This window comes from Dromiciops gliroides, chromosome 6, assembly GCF_019393635.1.
Source record: "Dromiciops gliroides isolate mDroGli1 chromosome 6, mDroGli1.pri, whole genome shotgun sequence".
NCBI classification, from domain to species: Eukaryota; Metazoa; Chordata; class Mammalia; order Microbiotheria; family Microbiotheriidae; genus Dromiciops; species Dromiciops gliroides.
This window is the reverse complement of record NC_057866.1, coordinates 113,335,627-113,355,886: the sequence shown is the minus strand read 5'-3', so window position 1 is coordinate 113,355,886 and position 20,260 is coordinate 113,335,627. Positions and strand designations below refer to the sequence as shown.

The 20,260-nt window shown below is 36.4% G+C and overlaps 1 protein-coding gene across 1 annotated transcript in view; it reads left to right on the top strand.

The window, feature by feature from the left end:
• Positions 1 to 15,588, top strand: part of SMIM14 (small integral membrane protein 14) — a 74,784-nt gene extending 59,196 nt beyond the window's left edge. The window contains exons 4-5 of the mRNA XM_043970783.1: positions 11,304 to 11,452; positions 12,346 to 15,588. Coding sequence (XP_043826718.1) covers positions 11,304 to 11,452; positions 12,346 to 12,378 — 182 coding nt within the window. The 3' untranslated portion in view covers positions 12,379 to 15,588. The remainder of the gene's footprint in view (positions 1 to 11,303; positions 11,453 to 12,345) is intronic.
• Positions 15,589 to 20,260: the final 4,672 nt, after the last annotated feature.

The window sequence follows — 20,260 nt, the reverse complement described above, 5'->3', positions numbered from 1 at the left end:
TTAGATAGTAATAGCAACTAGTATTCACTGAGTGATTTCAGATTTGTGTAGCTTTTTACACATATTTTTTCACATGATGCTCACAACAACTCTATGAGATGATAATATTGTTAACACTTGAAGAACTTGAGGCTCTAAGAGAGTAAGTAGCTTTCTAAGGGTCACATGGATAATAAGGTCTGGGGTGGGATTTAAACCCTATTTTCCCCTCTTTAAGCCCCAACACAATCTATAGTATAATTAACCCTTTTAAAAGTCATTCATAATAAGAGGAGTCAATATAAAACGATAAATTTCCATTTCAAGAAAACCTATATAGGCCCTATATAGGGCAGCTAGGTGGCGTAGTGGATAGAGCACCAACCCTGGAGTCAGGAGGACCTGAGTCCAAATCCAGCCTCAGACACTTAACCCTTACTAGCTGTGTGACCCTGGGCAAGTCACTTAACCCCAATTGCCTCACTAAAAAAAAAGAGGGGGAAAAAAAAGAAAACCTATATAATACTACATATTGTTTTCAAGTCTGCCCAGCTTTTCTTTGCTTCTTTGTTGATTTTGTTTTGTTCTATGCTGTGTACTTTTTACTTTATTATTCCCCCCCCCCCCAAAGAAGGATGCAATTAAGCGTGGACACACACCCACACCCACATATATATATGTGGGTGTGTGCATGCATATATGTATATATGCATATGTGTGTATACTACACATGTATGTGTGTGTATAATTTATGCATATATACACATATACATAGATATCTCTATATATACACACATATACTCTCATATGTATATGTAAGACTGTACTATGCTTATTTCCACTCATCATCTGTTTCTCTGAAGGTACTATCTTCTTTCACAAGTCTAAGTCTTTCCATGCCTTTCTAGGTCTACCAGCTCATCATTTCTTACACCACAGCAATATTCCAATTCAATAATATCCTATCTCAGAGATTGACCATGAAAGTTTTTTCCCTATTTTCTGCATTCCTTCTGTTCTTGGCAACATAGATTTTAGGGGTAGCTAGGTGGTGCAGTGGATAGAGCCCTGGCCCTGGAGTCGAGGACCTGAGTTAAAATCTCACCTCAGACACTTACTAGTTGTATGACCCTGGGTAAGTCACTTAAACATCCGGGGCCATCTCCAGTGATCCTGATGTATACCTTGCTACTGGACCCAGGTGGTTCTGTAGGAGAGAGTGAGGTTGGTGACTTTACACAACCCTCCCTCATTTAAATCCAATTCAGTAAGTCATGACATCACCCTGACATCATGGCCCTCTTCAAGAAGGAAGGACAAACAACAACATAGATTTTTATCTATACAAGAATATTTTAATTTAAAATAATTGAAATTATCCATTTTATACTTCAACAATGCTGTCACCTTATAATATAGTTTAAGGTCTGATACTGCTGACACTATTTCCTTTACATCTTTTTTCCTGGTTTCTGGCTTTTTATTCTCCCAAATGAATTTTGTTATTGTTTTTCATAACTCAGTAAAATAGTCTTTTAGTAATTTCATTGGGATGAAGTTGAATCTATCGATTAAGTAAAAATTGTATTTTAAAATTATATTGGCGGGCAGCTAGGTGCCACAGCAGATGAAGCACCAGCCCTGGATTCAGGAGAACCTGAGTTCAAATCTGACCTTAGACATTTGACACTTAACAGCTATGTGATCCTGGGCAAGTCACTTAACTCTCATTGCCCCACCCCCCAAAAAATTATATTGGCTTTACCTACCCATGAACAATAGGTATAACTTCAATTATTTGGGTCTGAGTTTATTTGTATAAAAAGTGTTTTATATTTATCCTTGAATAGTTCTTGTGTATGTTTTGGCAGATGTTTGCTCAGGTCTAGTTATTTTAAATGGTTCTCATAGATTCTTGATTCCTGGTTAAGAAACCCTGAATTTCAGTCTCTTCCACAGCAGCCCAACATTTATTTAGTTAGTTGCTCATATGTTACTTTTGTCATTTAGTTCCTTGAGGATAGGAAACATCTATTTCTTGTGTATCCTACCACAGTATACAGCACTGTACTGGGCACATAAAAGACACATTAATTTCATTTCCTTAAATTTGAAGAAATTCCATGAAACCAACAGCATTTTAGAGTGAACAAGTGGATGATCAAAGTGATTTCTGCCTGTGGGTTATCCATCTCGTTGAAGCTCTTATCATTGAAGCCTATTTTTAATAATGACTAAAAATGTTAGGTTTCTTGATTAACCCTTAAGTAAAAACACTCCATTAGAGGCAATTGGATGGTACAGCAGATGGAGCACTAGGCTTGGAGTCAGAAAGTCCCGAGTTCAAATGTAGCTTCACAAACTAGCTCTGTGACCCTGGGCGTGTCATTTAACTTCTGTCTGCCTCAGTTTCCTCAACTGTAAAACGGGGATAATAATACTACCTACCCTCCCAGGATTGTTGTGCATATCAAATGAAAATTTGGAAAATCATTTGGAAAAAAAGAATTTGAAAAGTACTTAGTATGGTGCCTGCTACAATAGTAAGGGCTTTAAAAATATGTATTTCCTTTCCTTCCTTCCATTTTAATGTAGTGATGAGAGGCAAATGGTTGGTCTCCATTTCACCCAAATTTTAATATGCTAAAAGTATTTGTATGCTTTAGTATGCTTCGTTCTTTTCTAAACATAGATATAATGGACCATTTTTTTTCTGTTTCCATAATATGCTTATGATATGACCTTTCATATCCAGGTAGTTTATCCATTTAGGACTCAGCTTGTTATAAAACTTTGGGCTAAATCTAATTTCTTCCATACTGCTGTCCACTCTTTACAGAGGTTTTCATCAAATAGTGAAACCTCATCCCAGTATTTTCAAAGCCACTTCAATTCCTGCCAAAACCCTAGAGTTGTTATCAGTACCAGTTTGGTCTGGGACTTCCATGAGGTGTAGGGGAAAGGGGAGGAAAGGGTCTGTGCGTAATAGTCCCTGTATTAGAACTCTGTATTAGCCCTCAGTATTCCCAGGCCCAGTGATTTGAAGGTAACAGATTTAGTTCTGGGACCTCCACAAAGAATTGATTCCTAGCTTAATGATCACAATTTCAGTTGATAATGAACAGAGAACTCAAATCTTGGGATAGTGTGAGATTTAAAATTGACTATAAGAGCATTAAACTCCCTTAGCTAGTCTGGAGATCTTTGGGGCTGGTTCCATTTCTCTGAGGTTGATGATAAGAAAAAACCCCTGACTCATTCCAGGGCTCTCTGTTCTTTGCCCCCCACCCCCACCCGCTACCCCTGCCCCTCTGTAAGCCTGTCATTCCTGTGTTCTTTAGCTTATCAAGACTGCTGTAGCTTTACTTTCTCATTCCATAGTTTGTACTGTATAGTTATCTATATATTCTAAATATCTCTATATTTATATTGATTTGTATTGTCTCCTACCTTTGTATCTCTTCCTTCTTGCCCTTGATCAACCCTGGATGACCCCTCCATTTGCCTTCTCTTGTTTAAAGGGAGGGCAGTTGGGGCAGCTAGGTGGCGCAGTGAATAGAGCACCGGCCCTGGAGTCAGGAGTACCTGGGTTCAAATGCGGCCTCAGACACTTAACAATTACTGGCTGTGTGACCCTGGGCAAGTCACTTAACCCCAATTGCCTCACCCAAAAAAAAAAACAAAAAAAGAATGAGGGAACAGAGGCTGGAGGACAGAGACTAAAGAAGAGGCTGTTAAAATAATGAGTCCCCCCCCCAAAAAATGAGTTCCCCTGGTTATTTTAGGATGAGAACCATTAAATATGGGGACCCTTAGATTGCTATGTTATTAAAGGGGACATCATGACAAAGCTTTTTTCCAGTAATAAAAATAAAGTCATAAAATGTGAATTGTAAACTAAATCACTGACATTCCAAAATTTTTCATCATATAAGTGGACAGACTTCCAAAGAATGATTCAAAAAAGGGAGTCTTCCTCTGAAATGAGGAACATAAAAGCATCTCTATCCATATTGTGTCAGACTCAGAGAAGGCTAAACTGGACAGATTGCTACCAATGTGGGAAAAGAGGTGGCTGCTCTCATCAACATCAACCTTAAAAGTACCAGCAAATGACCTATTATGACTCAACTTGAATTCAGTAGCATTTCTTACATGTCTCCTTAATGCAAAGAATACTGTAGAAACAGCAAGGAATTGTAGATAAAGGGCTAAAAGGGCCACAGCTTACAGGACTAACAGCAAAAAAACCCCATTCAATTCAGGGGCCAGGAGGGTGCTCATGTGCTCTCTCTCTCTCTCTCACATTCACTCACTCACTCACTCACTCACTATCACTCGCACTATCACCAACCCCCCTCTCCCCAGCCCCAAAGGAATTGATGAGGGAAGAGCTTTGTCAGAAGGGAGGGAGCTTACCTGAGCTTACTCTCTGATGGCTTCTTGTTTTCACAGTTTTTTCTAAACTACTAGCTAAGGTCTTGTTGAGTCTCATTTTCTTCATTTGTAAACTTAAGTGATAATATTTATAACACCTCCTGGTTTAGGAGGCACAAATTAATATGTAAAGTGCTTTATAGACATTCAAATATAAAAATATTAGCTATTATTTTTACTGTGGGATTGGGATGGTGGCACACCAGAATAAGGCAGTATGTAAATAATGTTATGGGAGGAGATTATACAAAGAAGGGACTGAGACAAATTGCTTTGAGATGTTTGAGATGAGAAAATTCACATAAAACTGTACACTCTGATGACTGAGCAAAGACCACTACTAGTTCTATATCCCAAAGAGAGAAAAGGAAAAGGACCCACATGGACAAAAATATTGATAGCAGCTCTTTTTTGTGGTGTCCAAGAATTGTAAATCGAGGGAATGCCCATCAGTTGGGTAATGGGTAAACAAGTTTGTGATATATGATTGTGATGGAATACTATCTGGTTATAAGAAATTATAAATGGGATGGTTTCAGAAAAACCTAGGAAGACATATGAACTAATGGAAGGCGAAGAGAGCAAAACCATGAGAATATTGTACAGAGTAGCAACATTGTAAAATATAGTAAAATGATCAACTGTAAATGACTTAGCTACTCTGATCATTACAATGATTCAAGAAATTCTTAAGGACTCATGATGAAAATACTGTCTACCTCCAGAGAGAGAATGACCTCTCCATGCAAATTGAAGTTAACTTTTTAACTTTCCTTATTTTTCTGGGGTTTTTTTTTGCAAAATGGTTGAATATAGAAATGTGTTTTGCATGATTTCACAAGCATAATTGATATCATTGCTTGCCTTCTCATTTGGGTGGGGGAGGGACTTTTAAGTGGATACTAAAAGTAAATAAATAATGTTTAAGAATGGAATTTTAAAAGTATTGGTACTTTAATAAATCCAAGTAAGCATATTTACACATATTTCTACATGCAGTATGTCCCTATCAGCTTTTTAAAATTTCTATTTTATTTTCCATTTTCTTTGTTCATTCAACTTTATATTTGTGTTTATATTTTTCCTTTTACATAGTTTGTCATTGTGTATGCTGTTCATAGAAGCGTAGATCTAGAACTGGAAGGAACCTGTCCTCTTTTGCTTTCTCTGGTTTGCATTATTCTGTCTCTGGCTTGCCGTGTGTATTTATGCCCTTTGGATTTTGGTTAATGACAAAGTATTCCATTCCATGGATATAATATAACTTTTTTACCCATTTGTCATGTGTCAGACAGACTGTATTCAGTTCTTTGCAAACAATGCTGTTACAGATAAAATTCATATTTAACCGTAAGTGTTAACTGATGCTTCTGATGTTTGTTTGTTTTTTTTATTACTTTTACTTTCCAACAACCAGGTCCATAGTAGGTCTCAAATACTAATGAGTTAAGGAGGCTGAAAAAAAGAAAACTATTGAATTTGGTGATTGATTTCATTAGTGGCTCTGGATAAAGCTGTTGCTGCAGCACAGTGGAGAGGACAGACACCAGATTTATAAGTGATGAGGAATTTGAAGCAAAGAACACACATAACTATTTCTAGGAATTTTGAAGTGTTGTAGTTAAAGAGGGGAAGCATGGGAAAAGAATGCTATTAAATATTTTTAAAGAAATATCTATGGTGACCAAATGATAGGGTGGCAAGGTCAGTCATGGAAAAGTCATCCTTGGACTTAACTAAACTTATTTTGAAACTATTTCTTCTATTAGCTTGTTTCACCTCTGGGGTGAAGGGGTAATGTGTTACTGTAAATTTACTACTTAGATGAAGTAATATGCTTTGTCCCTGACATTTTGAGATTTGAGAGAAGTTATCTATTTCTTTTCTTCTTAGATGTGGGTTTTAGTACCCCGTGAACCATAGCTGGGCATAGCACATTTCATTAGTGTACAGTTATCCCTTCCACATTACAACTTTCCCCATCATGGTTTCAGTATATTATGGGGCAGCATAAGAAATAAAACGGGAATTTAGGAGGAATTTTATGGAAGTCGCAGATGACACATGAAGGTCAGTAGATGACACAAAGTTTTGTATAGTATTGTGTAATATCAACATATTTTATCTTCTAATATCCATAATAATTCAGACTTCTTCTCTGGTACAAGGAGGGGACCAAAAATTTTTACTTGGATTTTCTAGATTGTGGGAATGTTGCACCCCTAACCCCCTCAGTGTGGAAGGGAAAACTGTATATATCTTTGACTTTTTCTTAATTTGGTAAATAATATCCACCTAAAATCAAAAGGCAGCATTATGTAATGGTGATGAACTAAAGACTTTCCCAATAAAAACAGGGGTAAAGCAATTATGTCCATTATTTACCACTCCTATTTGACATGCTAGAAATGCTAGCTATACAAACAGCCATGGTTGTTTTTTGTTTTCTGGGGATTTTTTGGTGAGGCAGTTGGGGTTAAGTGACTTGCCCAGGGTCACACAGCTAGTAAGTGTCAAGTGTCTGAGGCCGGATTTGAACTCAGGTCCTTCTAAATCCAGGGCCAGTGCTCTATCCGCTGTACCACCTAGCTGCCCCAACAACCATGGTTAATACTTTATACAAGATTTCTTCACCATTCATTATGCTTAATGTATAGAAGTTCAAGATCTTCTGTGAACTTTTTGCAGTAGCAGAAATAGGCCTGGTTGTCTATCAGATAAATAATGTGAAATAAAATTTAAGATCACCCAGAGGGAGGAAAAAAAGAAATGCTAGGTATAGCAAAAAGGACAAGAAGAATACATTGAGAGAATAAACATAGGCAAAATAGCAATAAAATTATCTCTTCTTGCAAATGATATTGCATATTTAGTGGAACCTAGAGAGTCGACTAAAAACTTGATTGAAGCAATAACTTCAGCAAGATTTCAGTATATAAAATATATCTGCACAAATCATCTTTTCTGTATACTATCAACAAAAACCAGCAGGAAGAGATAAGAGAAATTGAACTTAAAATAACTATAGGCTATATAAAATGTTTGCAAATCATCTACCAATACATACAGAAGTATTATGTGACTATAATAAAGAAATAAAGACAGACCTAAATAATTAGTAATATTAACTGCGCATAAGGAATGGAGTTGTTAGCCAATTTAATAAAAATAATAGTGCCACCAAAATTAATTTATTTATTCAGTGCCATGCCAGTTAAGCTACCAAAGGATTATTTTATAGAGCTAGGAAAAAAATTAAATTATTCTGGAAGAACAAAATTGGAAAGTAAAGGAGCGTCACTACATTAGATCTCAAATTATACTAAAAAGTAGTAATAATCAAAATGATTTGGTGTAGACTCAGACAGTGAGTAGCACAACACAACACAAAGGAAAAAATGAGCATAGTAACAGTGTTCTATAATTTCAAAGATTATAAATACTGGAAAAAATGTAAATTAATCAGGCAGAAGTGGGGCTTAGACCAACCACTCATACCATATATGGATAGTTCTTGCTTTACATAAACTATGCAAATTTAAGCATAACAAACATTCTGAAAGAAATCCACATTCCACAACACCACCTTTTTACTGTGCAGAACTGTGCAGTACTGTGCACTCTCCCCAACTTTGGCTTGGTGTTCCAGGCCCTGCCATTCCTTCACCAAAACCAAAACCAAAACAAAAAACACCTTCCAAGTGAAAGCAAAAGTACAGACAAACAGAGACCAGCTGCCATTGTTGGATAGAAAGGAAAGAGACTTGCCTTAAGACTGCCTTGCAATAGAGGAGACCTTTGCCCATCCCTCTGCCCACCCACCCATGTGTCTGGCCTATGTATTTGTTTTGGTCAGTCCTACTTTGGTATAACATGTCTGTCCCTGGCCTCTCTTGTCTTTGGCCCACCCCCACCCCCACCCATCACCCCCTTCTCTTCCTGCTCTTTGTCCCAGGTTCCCACCCATCATCATTTCTCCCTTCCCACTTTATGTAGAGATCTACAGAATGGTCCACTTACTTAAAGTGAGAACTGTCTGTACCAGGGCTTCTTAAACTTTTTCCACTCAAAAGCCCTTTTCTCCTAGAGATATTTTTATGTGACCCTGGGTATATTGGCATATAAAATAGGTACACATAACCTATTACTATTGCCAAATTTTTTCATGACCCCCACATTTAATTATGTGACCCTTATATGGGGTCGTGACCCACAGTTTAAGAAGCTTTAGTTTATACTAAGGTAAACTCCAAATAGATACATGACTTAGAAATAAAAGGTCACATAAATTAGAAAATCAGGGAAGGAAATAACTTTTACAAGTATGGCTTGGGGAAAAATTCATCACCAAAACAGGGATACAGAAGATAAAATGGACAATGTTATTCTGTAAAATTGAATTTTTTACATAAACAAAACCAATGTGGTTAAATTGAAAAGGGAAAGAATTAACAGAAAAATCTTTATAGCAAGTTTCTCAGACAAAGCTTTAATATTCAAGATATAAAGACTACATAACGAATTCATTCAAATTTATAAGAACAAGAGCCATTCTCCAAAATGATGATTAAAATATGCAAACAGTTTTCAAAACCATTCTATTTTTTCTACCTAATATATCAATAACTTATGAAAAAATGTTCCAAATTATTAATAGAGAAATGCATGTTAAAGCACATCTAAGGTTTCACCTCCGTATGTCTTGGAAGGTGATTTGCAATTATTTTATAGAGACTGTAGTTAAATGCAATTTCTCTTTTTTTCTCTTCCTCCTGCTTTTTGTTGGTAGTATATAGAAAAGCTGATGATTTATACAGATATATTTTATGTCCTGAAACCTTGCTGAAGTTATTGCTTCAGTGAAGTTTTTGAGTTGACTAGGGTCATCTTGTAAATATATGATATCATTTGCATAGATAATAGTTAAATCCATGGGAGCTAAAGAGCTTAAAGCTAAGAAGGCAGGTCCTAGCCTTTGTGAACAACCCACAATTAGGGGGGTAGCATATGGATAATGGTCTAGCCAAGATGACCGAGTAAAAGTAGTCAGATGGAGAACCAAGAAAGTGGGGTCATAAAATCCAAGTAGAGAGATTATTCAAAAGAGAGAAGGTAGTTAAGTGTAAAGTATAGACAGATCAAGAAGGATGAGGGTTCATGCAACACCAAAGGATTTGGCATTTTTGAGAGATCATTGATTACTTTGGAAACAGAGTTTAGCATAGCACATGGCACATAGTAGGAGCTTAATAAATGTTTATCAACTGTTAACTGATAGGTGGTTGTTGTTTTAGCAAATTTTTCACTGTTTTTCAATTGATAAGCATTTATTTCCTCTTTTTACCCCAAATTTAAAAGAAAAAAATCCTTTTTAATAAATATATAGTCAGGCAAAACAAATTTCCATGTTGGCCATGTCCATTTTGTTCTGCTTTTTTGCATCCATCACCTCTTTGTCAGGAGCTGGGTAGCATAAATCAGTTCTCTGGAATCATGGTTGGTCAGTGCATTGATCAGAGATCTTGTCTTCCAAAGTTAGTTGTATTCACAGTATTCCTGCTATAGTATAAATTGTTCTTATAGTTTTCCTTACTGCAATATGCATCAGTTAATAGTCTTTCCAGGTTTCTCTGAACCCATCCCTTTTATCATTTATGATGAAGTAGAACATTACATTCATATACCATGATTTGTTTAGCCATTTCCCAATTGATGGGTATTCTCTTAATTTCCTGTTCTTTCCAACAAAAAGCCACTATAAATGTTTGTTTGCTTGTTTGTTTTGGTGAGGCAGTTGTGGTTAACTAACTTGCCCAGGGTCACACAGCTAGTAAGTTTGAAGTGTCTGAGGTTGGATTTGAACTCAGGTCCTCCTGAATCCAGGGCCGGTGCTCTATCCACTGGACCACCTAGCTGCCCCCACTATGAATGTTTTCCATATGTGTCCTTTACCTTTGACTTCTGGGGCATAAACTTAATAGAGGTGTTTCTGGGTCAAAGGGTATTCACAGTCAATCAACTTTTGGGGAATAATTCCCAAATAATTGTTTTCTAGGAAGACCATACCAATATTCAGTTCCAGTTCATCATTGTGGCTATTTTCCTTGAGCCCTTCCAAAATATGAGAAAGTAGCTTAAGTCAAAAGATGAGATTGGAAGGTCAGGTTAAAAAGTTAAGTGAAAGGTGAGAAAAGGGAACAGGGAGTGAAGACAACTTTTTCTGGGAATTTGACTGAAAGGGAAGAGAGATAAAAGAATATACCTTGGAAAGATGGCAGAGTCTTCATACTGAAGAGCCCTCTTTTCTTCAGTTTGGTTAGATTGTTGTTGTTTTTTTTCTCATCTTTAATTTAGAATAAAATTACAAAGCTCTTTTGGCCTATCCTTTATGATATGTGTATTACAGTAGATATACTCTTTCTCAAACCATAATTTTCTGTCTTCCTCTAGTATGCATCTCTAGGTGGTGCAGGGAATGATGTGCTGGAACTGAAGCCAGGAAGAGTGGAGTTAAAATCCAGTCTTAGATACTTAGTTGTATGACCCTGGGCAGGACATTCAGCATCTCTCATCGTCAGTTTCCTCATTTGTAAAATAGGGATAATAATAGTATCTACCTCCCAGGTTGTTGTGAGGATAAAGTGAGATAATATTTGTTAAGTGCTTTGAGAACCTTAAAGATAATCTTTAGTAGTAGTAGTAGTAGTAGTAATGGCCTTATGTTTTCTGTTTTTATTAAGTGTGGAAACTTTTCTCTGTTCTGTAATTATTTTCTGTATGCAGTATTATTTTTTAATACTGAAGTAGTACATTATATTTATGCAAACATATAAATATTATATCAAAGATTTCATACTTTTTTCAAATAAATGTTCTGTTTGTTTTAGTACCAGGACCTAATTCTTCCATTGACCCTGGCCTCAGTGTTACCATGATAATACTGTTCTGGATGGCCATTGCAATGATCTTGTTCCTAATGAGACCCTTTAATCTGAGAGGATCCATCATAACTGGAAAACCAACCAGTCCACATAATGTAAGTGAAACCTTATTTATTTGTTTGTTCTTCCCGGGTGGGGGGGGGTGGAGATAGTGGTGGTGGTGGTTGTGGGGCATGTAGGACGACTATATAATGTATGTATGCACATATATATTCAACTAAAATATCTAAGGCATCAAATAAAAATGAGAGCTTTTATGTAGTAGTTTCCTTTTTTAATGTAATTTCCATTTGTCTTAGCAGCATTAAGAATGCTTATTTTTCCAGTGTGCCCATTTAAAAGACTATCTCCATTTTTTTGCAGACTGAGTAAATAGAAGTAGAAAGCTTCAAAGATGTACCGTGACTTTTTCGGTACTGCAGAAAGTATCATTATTGGAGCCAATATTCAAACTTGATTTATTTTTTTCCATTTTGCTCAAGTAATTACTTTCTCTAGAAACATTTTTCTCTAGTAGATTTTTAAATTTAACACATATAGTGAGTAGTGTTTAATGGTTAGTATGACTGGCCTCATTTCCCCATCTAGTATTGTTAATGTTAAGAAAGAAAAGCTAAGGAAAGTACCTTTGTTATTTGGGAAAGTTTATGGACTGTACTAAGTTATTACTCAAAATAATCACTTTAAAAATGTAGTCTCGGGGCAGCTAGGTGTCGCAGTGGATAGAGCACCGGCCCTGGTGTCAGGAGGGACCTGAACTTAAATCCAACCTCAGACACTCAACACTAGTTGTGTGACCCTGGGCAAGTCACTTAACCCCAGTTGCCTCACCAAAAAAAAAAAAGTAGTCTCCCTAATGTATAAAAACCTAGGAAAAATCCAGCCAAAATTTTTTTGTCATTTCTCCCTGTTGTGTTAGAATTGCTGGTCCTTTAGTTTCTGAAAAAGTTAATTTCATTATCTTTTGGATTTTTTTTTTTTTTGCCAGGGACAAGACCCACCAGCTCCTCCTGTGGACTAGACTTTGTATGAAAATGAAAACAGCAAACATCTTGCACGACCAAATGAAAGAAAATGACCAGAGTACTCTTAACCCAATTAGTACTATTTTTCCCTTTGCATTTACAGCATAGGATGGTATTGTTTTCATGAGCTACTAGAAATTTTACTGTGATCTAATTTTTGCTTCCCATGTTGCCACCATTCCTATTTAGAATATATTTGAGTAAATGATTTTTTTTTTTTCTTAAAGGAGTCATATGGGATTCTGGGGTTTCCAGGCCTTAAACATTCCACTTATTCTCTTCTTAATGGTTATGACTTTTGTGTGTGTGTGTATGAGGTGGTTTCTGGCCTAATTGAAGGAGAATTGCAATCTCTGCATTTAAACTGATGAAATGGTTTTGATAGTTTTGTAAGACTGATTTTCCCCCCCGCATAAGGCATACTTTTAAAGTTATTTGAACTCAGCTGGGAAAATTAGAACCACATTGTATTTATACTCAACCTCATAGTGACCCTCTCTGTGGATGGTGGTCTTCTCCCTATCCTCTAGACTTTTTTAACCTCATGGAATTTTTACCATTGGTGGCAGAAGCCCATTAGAACTGACTTATGTGCTTGAAAAAGGAAAGAAGAAATTATATGGTTGTTTACTAAGCTTTTACTACCTTCCATAAAATTATTTTACATTAAAAAGTTCAATAAATGTAATAGATTGATAAAGTACATATTTAACTGTCCATTATATAAAATATTTGTAAGCCATTGAGCACTAGACTTACAAGGTTTATAAAAGGAGAATATTTAACAATTCGTGGCTATACTGGGAGTAACCTATATCATTTTAATTTAAACTGTAATTTATTGTTTATGATGAGAACCTATTAAAATTGAAAATACCTTTTGACTCATTGGCTCCAAGTTTGTAGAACTAAAACTTGGATTACTGCTTTTCCTTTCTGTGAGTTTAACTTTAAAGCTTTATGGGTGCCTATTTGGCCACTGATTTTCAAATATGGTTTTACTTGCTAATTCTCTGTCCTCTTTGAAAACTGTTTTGACTTCAATGCCTTTCTAACCTTTTGACAAAACTTTATGAATTCTTTGTTGATTCCAGGGAAAGAAATGGCAGGTGGGGAAGAATGAGAGATGTTTGTTCTCTTCCCTTACTGTGCGAGTCTTATTTTAGCTAATGGGAGGAGGAATGCTTTGTGGATATTAATTTAAGAGCATTTTTGAAATGTACAGAAAAATAAACAGTTGAATGTTTTTCTTGGTCAGTTTGGAAAATGAGTGAGAATAATATAAAGAATATACGTACATGACCTGCTTGGTCATGGAATTTTTCCTAGTGAGTGAGAACAACTTACAGGGACCTGGAATGTACACTTCTATCGAATATAAGACTTTTTTCATCATAAATGCAAAATTCCCATAGCCTCTCACTGTATAGATCTTGCACTTGTATAAGTTGAATAAACTACTCTATGTCATTGTACTGTGTAATATAGTCTCTGATATAGCCCTGTAACACTTAAGGGATTATTTTTTTTAAAGATTGCATTCTAGACTATCTATACTATGTAAGGTCATAATTTTAAATATACAATCTGATATTCCTAACTTGAATTATTTCTTGTACATGTTAGTTTTCTGACTAACTCGTTGAAATAATACAACCAACTCTTGATTACTTATGCTAATGGAGGGTATCATGTCCCAGGAAGTCAAATACTCTCTATCCCCCAAGAGAATGGTTTCTCTCTGCTGTGATCTATTGGACAATCCCATTCTGCTTTCCCAGCTGTACACTTAGAGAGAATGAATAAGCCAGGATAGCAGCACCTTGGACCCTCCATTCTGAAAACTCTGCCCCTTCTTCTTCCCAGTCTCCACATGCTCTGAGTTGCTGGGAGGCCTTCCATTGGCAGATAGAATGCATATAGTATTCCAGCACCACACAAGTAATTGAGAGTTGACTGCAGTTTGGAATAGTTTTAAGGAAAATGGTACCATAGTGGTCTAGTGTCAGCCCGGCCCTCGAAATCAGGACTCTTGTTTCTATTCTAAGACCTTAGGCCTGTAGTCCTATTGCTGGTATTTATTTGATACCTGATCTGAAGCACATTTGGTGTTTTTTTCTTTGTATCAGGTTACTTATCAACAAATTAATAACAGCAGTTTTTATCTCCACAGAGTATTGGCTCTAATTATGTTGCTTGTCAAATTCTTCAGCACCTGTGATCAGGTGAGATATTCTAGACTCTTCTTAAAGCAGTAATTTACAATGCAGCAAACATAACCCTCAAAGCTTCTGCATGATTGATGCCTTTTTTGTTGGACAAACTAGTAAGTCATTTGCCTTATTAGCATTAGCTAAACCATCACTACAATCCTTTTTCTAAAAAATTTTTTTCGAATACTCTGGAAAAAAAAAGATTAGGGCCCCATCTTTTAAAATCACCAGTGGCACTTAAACACTGCAAATAGTATGTTGTTGATAGGTCGTTTTGTTTGTTACCACATAATTACTTTTATTTATGCAAAACAATACTTTTGGCTTTACATGTGGGAAGAGCTAAGCTGGAAATGTTTTGTAGTAAAATGTTTTATGATGTACCAGGCCAGGATCCCATGTTCAGCAAGTCACATTTTTAAACTTGCAAAAATTCTCTAAAGTAACTATCAGTCACAGCCTATCACAAGGTTACTTTTAGTGTCTTTTGTGATTTGTGAATTGAAAGTGTACCATCGTGTTTATTTAGAATTTATATAGCTCACATTTTAGAAGGAACCTTGGAAGATATTAAATATCAAAAGTCTTTTACTGATCAGATCTGTTTAAAAACATTGCCAGCTGAATTCTTAAGGCAAGAATTCTAGCAACCTAAAGAAGCAACGAAGAGCGTTTACAGTTAATGGATTAAATCTTTGTTATTGCAGTAGTAGGTTTAGTCTCTTAATATATTATATTCTTAAATGAAGAATCATGTGTGTTTGTTACTATGTCTGAAGATCACTTTGTTTAAAAAACAAACAAAAAAGGAAAAGTATAAGTTATGTGATGTACTAAATGTTAATTGCTGGTTTAAAACGTCTAAATTATGCCAAACAAATCATGTCTGTGCCATCCAGGTTTTCCTGTTAATCTTTTACTGAGTACTTGGATTGGGGTAAAGGGCTTGTACTATGCACTTTTTATTAATGAATAAATAGAAAACATTAGTAACCCTCTTGTTTCCGTTTGGCTTTTGTGGTGATAGTTGATCCTTTTAATTTGTTAAAAAATCAGCATCACAAATGCTAATAGTAAATTCTACTCACCTCTTGCTAACTGAAATCAGAGTATTTAAAAATGAGGACAAGTGTTTTTACATGTTAATACATTTTATTCCTGGAAAGTGTGCATATTTGAGGTTAGCGATCAAGCTTAGGATTTTGGCTTGAAAAACTGTTTCTTTTAATTATCCCTACCCTTTCTTTGGAACAAGCAAAAGTTGACTTACATATGCAAAAAATAGTTTTCCATCTTTCAGCATGTGTTGTATTAGCAATAAGCAAAGACAATATGGCAAACTTAGTTCCTTTCTTTAGGAAAAGGTTTAAATTTTTACTGAGAAGCTAAGGAAAAAAGGTCATCATTACATCATAGACTGTAGTACAATATAAGACTGTTTAAAGGATAATCAGTGGGATTCTACATTTTATCCATAAATGAATTCTACAAATTGAGATTCTGAACTTAAGAATTTTATCTCAACAAGTGGTTAGGTCAGGAGGACCTGAATTCAAATCCAGTCTCAGACACTTGACACTTATTAGCTGTGTGACCCTGGGCAAGTCACTTAACCCCAATTCCCTCACCCCCCAAAAAAACCCAAAAACAAGTGGTTAGGAAAAAAAATTATTTCAGTTGAATTGTTTTTTTGGTTTGGTTTGGGGTTGTTTTTTTTTTGTCGAGGCAATTAGGGATATGTCTAGTAAGTGTCAAACATTTGAGGTCAGATTTGAACTGGGGTTCTCCTGACTCCAGGGCCAGTGCTCTATCCACTGTACCATTTAGTTGCCCCAAAATTCATTACTTTGAAAGAAAACTACCACAGAAATATTTTTACATAGTACTTATGCCAAAGCAGCTGTACTGGCTATTCATATAAAGTTAAATCCTTAATGCCTGCTTGCTGACATGACAATCAGAAAGTGAAAATTAGCTTCTTGAATTCTTTGGAACTTAAGAATAGAATCCCTTCACATTTCACAAAGGCAATTTGAAATGCTCCACAAAACAAAAATCTTTTGATATGGGGAACGTGGGAATTAGAGATATAGAGGTAAAGGGGTGGAAGGAATTCCATATTAAACATTCACCTCACTGTACCACTGTTTAGTGCTCCTGAACTTTCACTGCAAAATGAAGATGCTATTTTGTGTCAGGCACTATGCTAGGCACTGGAAATACAAAAAAAGAAAAAAGCTTCTTTCATACCCTCAAGGAGCTTACATTCTAAGGGCAAAATATATACACAAGGAAGTGATTATTTTCGGGGAGGTTGCTACTGGGAGATGGAAAAAGGATTTCATGGTGATGTTTGAGCTGAGTCTTGAAGGGATTCTAGAGGCAGAGAAGGGAGTGTGCTCTCTCATAGGGAAGTACAAAGGCAGAGACAAGCATGGAATTCAATGTATAAGAAACTATTGATAAAGCAGGTTCTCAGAATGTGGTAAAGTGTGAACTGGATTGAACTATGAATGCATGCAGGGGGAAGGCTATTAGCTCTCCAAATTCAATTAAATTTACCTCTTGGGGAGTTTGCTTTCAAGTCACTTAAAAAATACGAGTGAAGAAAAACAGCCAAATGAAATCAGAGTTTTCAACTTCTGAAAATGACAGTGTTTACAACTAGGGACAGAAGCTTGTCATCCTGGGTGGGTCTTTTAAAAAAATATGATTTCTATTTGTATTACAGAAATTATTATATTCTATTTGAGTTACATAGCAAAAGTCCAAAACCAATCTTTGCTTTTAATAGTACCAAGTAACAGGATGACTGTATGTAGGCTGAGGCCACAAAGGTCAGAGAAGTGAGGCTTATTAACATGTTCTAGGCATCTTCCTGTTTCACCTCCTATCCTCTGCTACTTGTCCTCCTATTCTTCCCATGGAAATTCTGCAAATCCTGGGTAGAAAAATCTTGGGAAAGTCTTAGTCCCCCAAGCATTTCATAATAGTGTACTTGGATGAGTAATGGAGAAATAGCTTTTTCCTTTTCTTGATATAATTATTAACCTGGCCTGTTGTAGGAAGCACAACTAGATCTCAAAGATGTGAAAAATAGGTATAAGACTCAGATAGATAGACTCTTTAAGACAAAGGCTGAACTAAACTCAGAGTAATATGTTTGTAAGTACATAATTGAAGAACTAGAAGGACTTTGTGACATCTCACTCCCTACTCTGTTTATACCTTCCATGCCTCTTCCATTCCCATATACACACCCACAGCTGAAGGAGTGGAAAATTATTAGGTACATTTTCTGTAAGGGCCAGCAAGAAATTGTGAGCAAGTGACAAACCCCCTAGCAGGGATAGATCTGGAGGAGTTTGGAAGCAATAGCTGTGTCTGTGAAATGCCTATGATGGGGGATACACACGGTATAAATTGTTCTCCATTGTCTATATCTTATTATAGATTGTCCTGCATGCCTGGGAATGTTTTCTTTTCTCATATCCTGTCAAAATCCTTAGCTTCCTTCAAGGTGTTCTCATGAAGTTTTTTCTGATTCCTTTTATTGTAAATGTTCTATCCCTCCATGAATGATGCTACACTTACCTGGCTAAGTAAATGTGCATTTTGTCTTTATTTATTCAAAGTTTTGTTCACTATTTCATCCATTTGTTTATTTATTTATTTTTGGTGAGGCAATTGGGGTTAAGTGACTTTCCCAGAGTCACACAGCTTATAAGTGTCAAGTGTCTGAGGACGGATTTGAACTCAGGTCCTCCTGACTCCAGGGCTAGTGCTTTATCCACTGAGCCTCCTAACTTTCCCGTTGCATTCTGGAACATCATCTCCACCACCTGGCTCCCAAGTAGAATGAAAACTCTCTGGAGGCAGAAATTGGTTTTGCCTTTGTGTCCTGAGTACCTAGCCCAGGGCTTTTCTCTTAATGTTTAATAAATGCTTGTTGAACTGAACTTTAAAGTCTTTTCCCTCTTTGACAGCCCTAACCTGAGGAGAAGGATTATAAAATAATGGCATTTCATAGGCTAAAACCTTATGGATTATACAGAAGAATGTTAAAATGAAGATAAACCTAGGACAATGAGAAGTTAATCTTTTATCACTTCTCTTTGAAACATTGAACTAGAATGACCACCCTGAATTTACATTACATGAACCTTGAGAACCTTTCTGACTATCCACTCTTTTGCTTTGTTTCTAGATCTAAAGCCTGTCTATTTTCCTTTGAAATAACTCTTGTGTTTCTTCCCCACTCCCACTGCAACAACTCCTATATGGGAAAGCCCTCATCCTGATAGCCATAGATCTCCCATTCAGCCCTCAACCCTTCCCGAGACTGATGCTTTCACCAGCATGATTACTAACCTTATGTTTTTACAGTATTCCAAATTAAATCCTGCCCCACCCCCACCCCCCAGCATGGCATGGTTGCACGAGCATTGGTTTTGGAGACAGAAGACCTCAGTTTGAATCCCAGCTCTACTACAGTGTTGTTATTAGACTGCTAACTGTATGATCTCCAGCAAGTTCAAACTTTGACAAAGTCTCTTTTTTTCAATCCCCAAAATAGACAGGACAAGGCAGGGTGATGTCAGGAAGGCCTATGTTCAAGTCCCACGTCTGATAATGCTGGTTGTGTATGTAACCTCTCAGTGCTCTGAACAACTCTCAAGACTAAAAGTTGCTGAACAGTTGCTGATTTCTTTTGGTAGTTTCCTCACTGAATAATCCCAACACCAAATGCAGTGACACATCTGGATAAAAAAACAAAACTGTATATTACCTACCTCACAAGGTTATTGGGAGGAAGGCACTTTGTAAACCTTAAATAATATACATGAATATAAAATATATTAAAAATAAGTATATTGTGGGGCAGCTAGGTGGCACAGTGGATAGAGCACCGGCCCTGGAGTCAGGAGTACCTGAGTTCAAATCCAGCCTCAGACACTTAACACTTACTAGCTGTGTGACCCTGGGCAAGTCACTTAACCCCAATTGCCTCACCAAAAAAAAAAATTAAAAAAATAGTATATTGTATTTGAAAGTCAAATTTACTAAAATAAAAAAACTTAATAGTATAAAGTAATATAAATATACTCAATAAATAAAATATATAAATATGAACTATTATTGTAACAACCCTGTGATGAAGCTAGAGTAAGTATACTTATCCCAGTTTTATAGGCAATGAAACAGGTTAAGGGAGTACTCCATGATACAGCTAGTAAATCACATTTAGTTGAGGACCTTAACTAGAACCCAGATCTTCCTCAGCTACCTAGCAGTGCTGTTTCCTCTACCATACAAATATTGTTAGCACTTAGGATATGAAATTGTTCAGTAATCTGGTATTTCCTATTCTTTCAAATATACTAAGACCACTCCATTTCTACCTCAGTACAGGCAGAATGAAGCTAACATCATCCCAGCTCATCTTATTCTCTATGTCCTTGGCCTTCCACTAGCATCCAGACCATTTCCCAACCAATGGCCTTGTGCCCCTGCAGTAATTGCTGCCCTTCCCATCTTAGGACTGCATAGTCAGTAGAGGGAGAAGTGACAAATATTTTCCAGCTGAAGTGCTATTGCTCATCCACAGGGAATCATAGGCTGGGCACTGTGCCCAGCAGTATGAAGCTCTCCTCACGACTAGAGT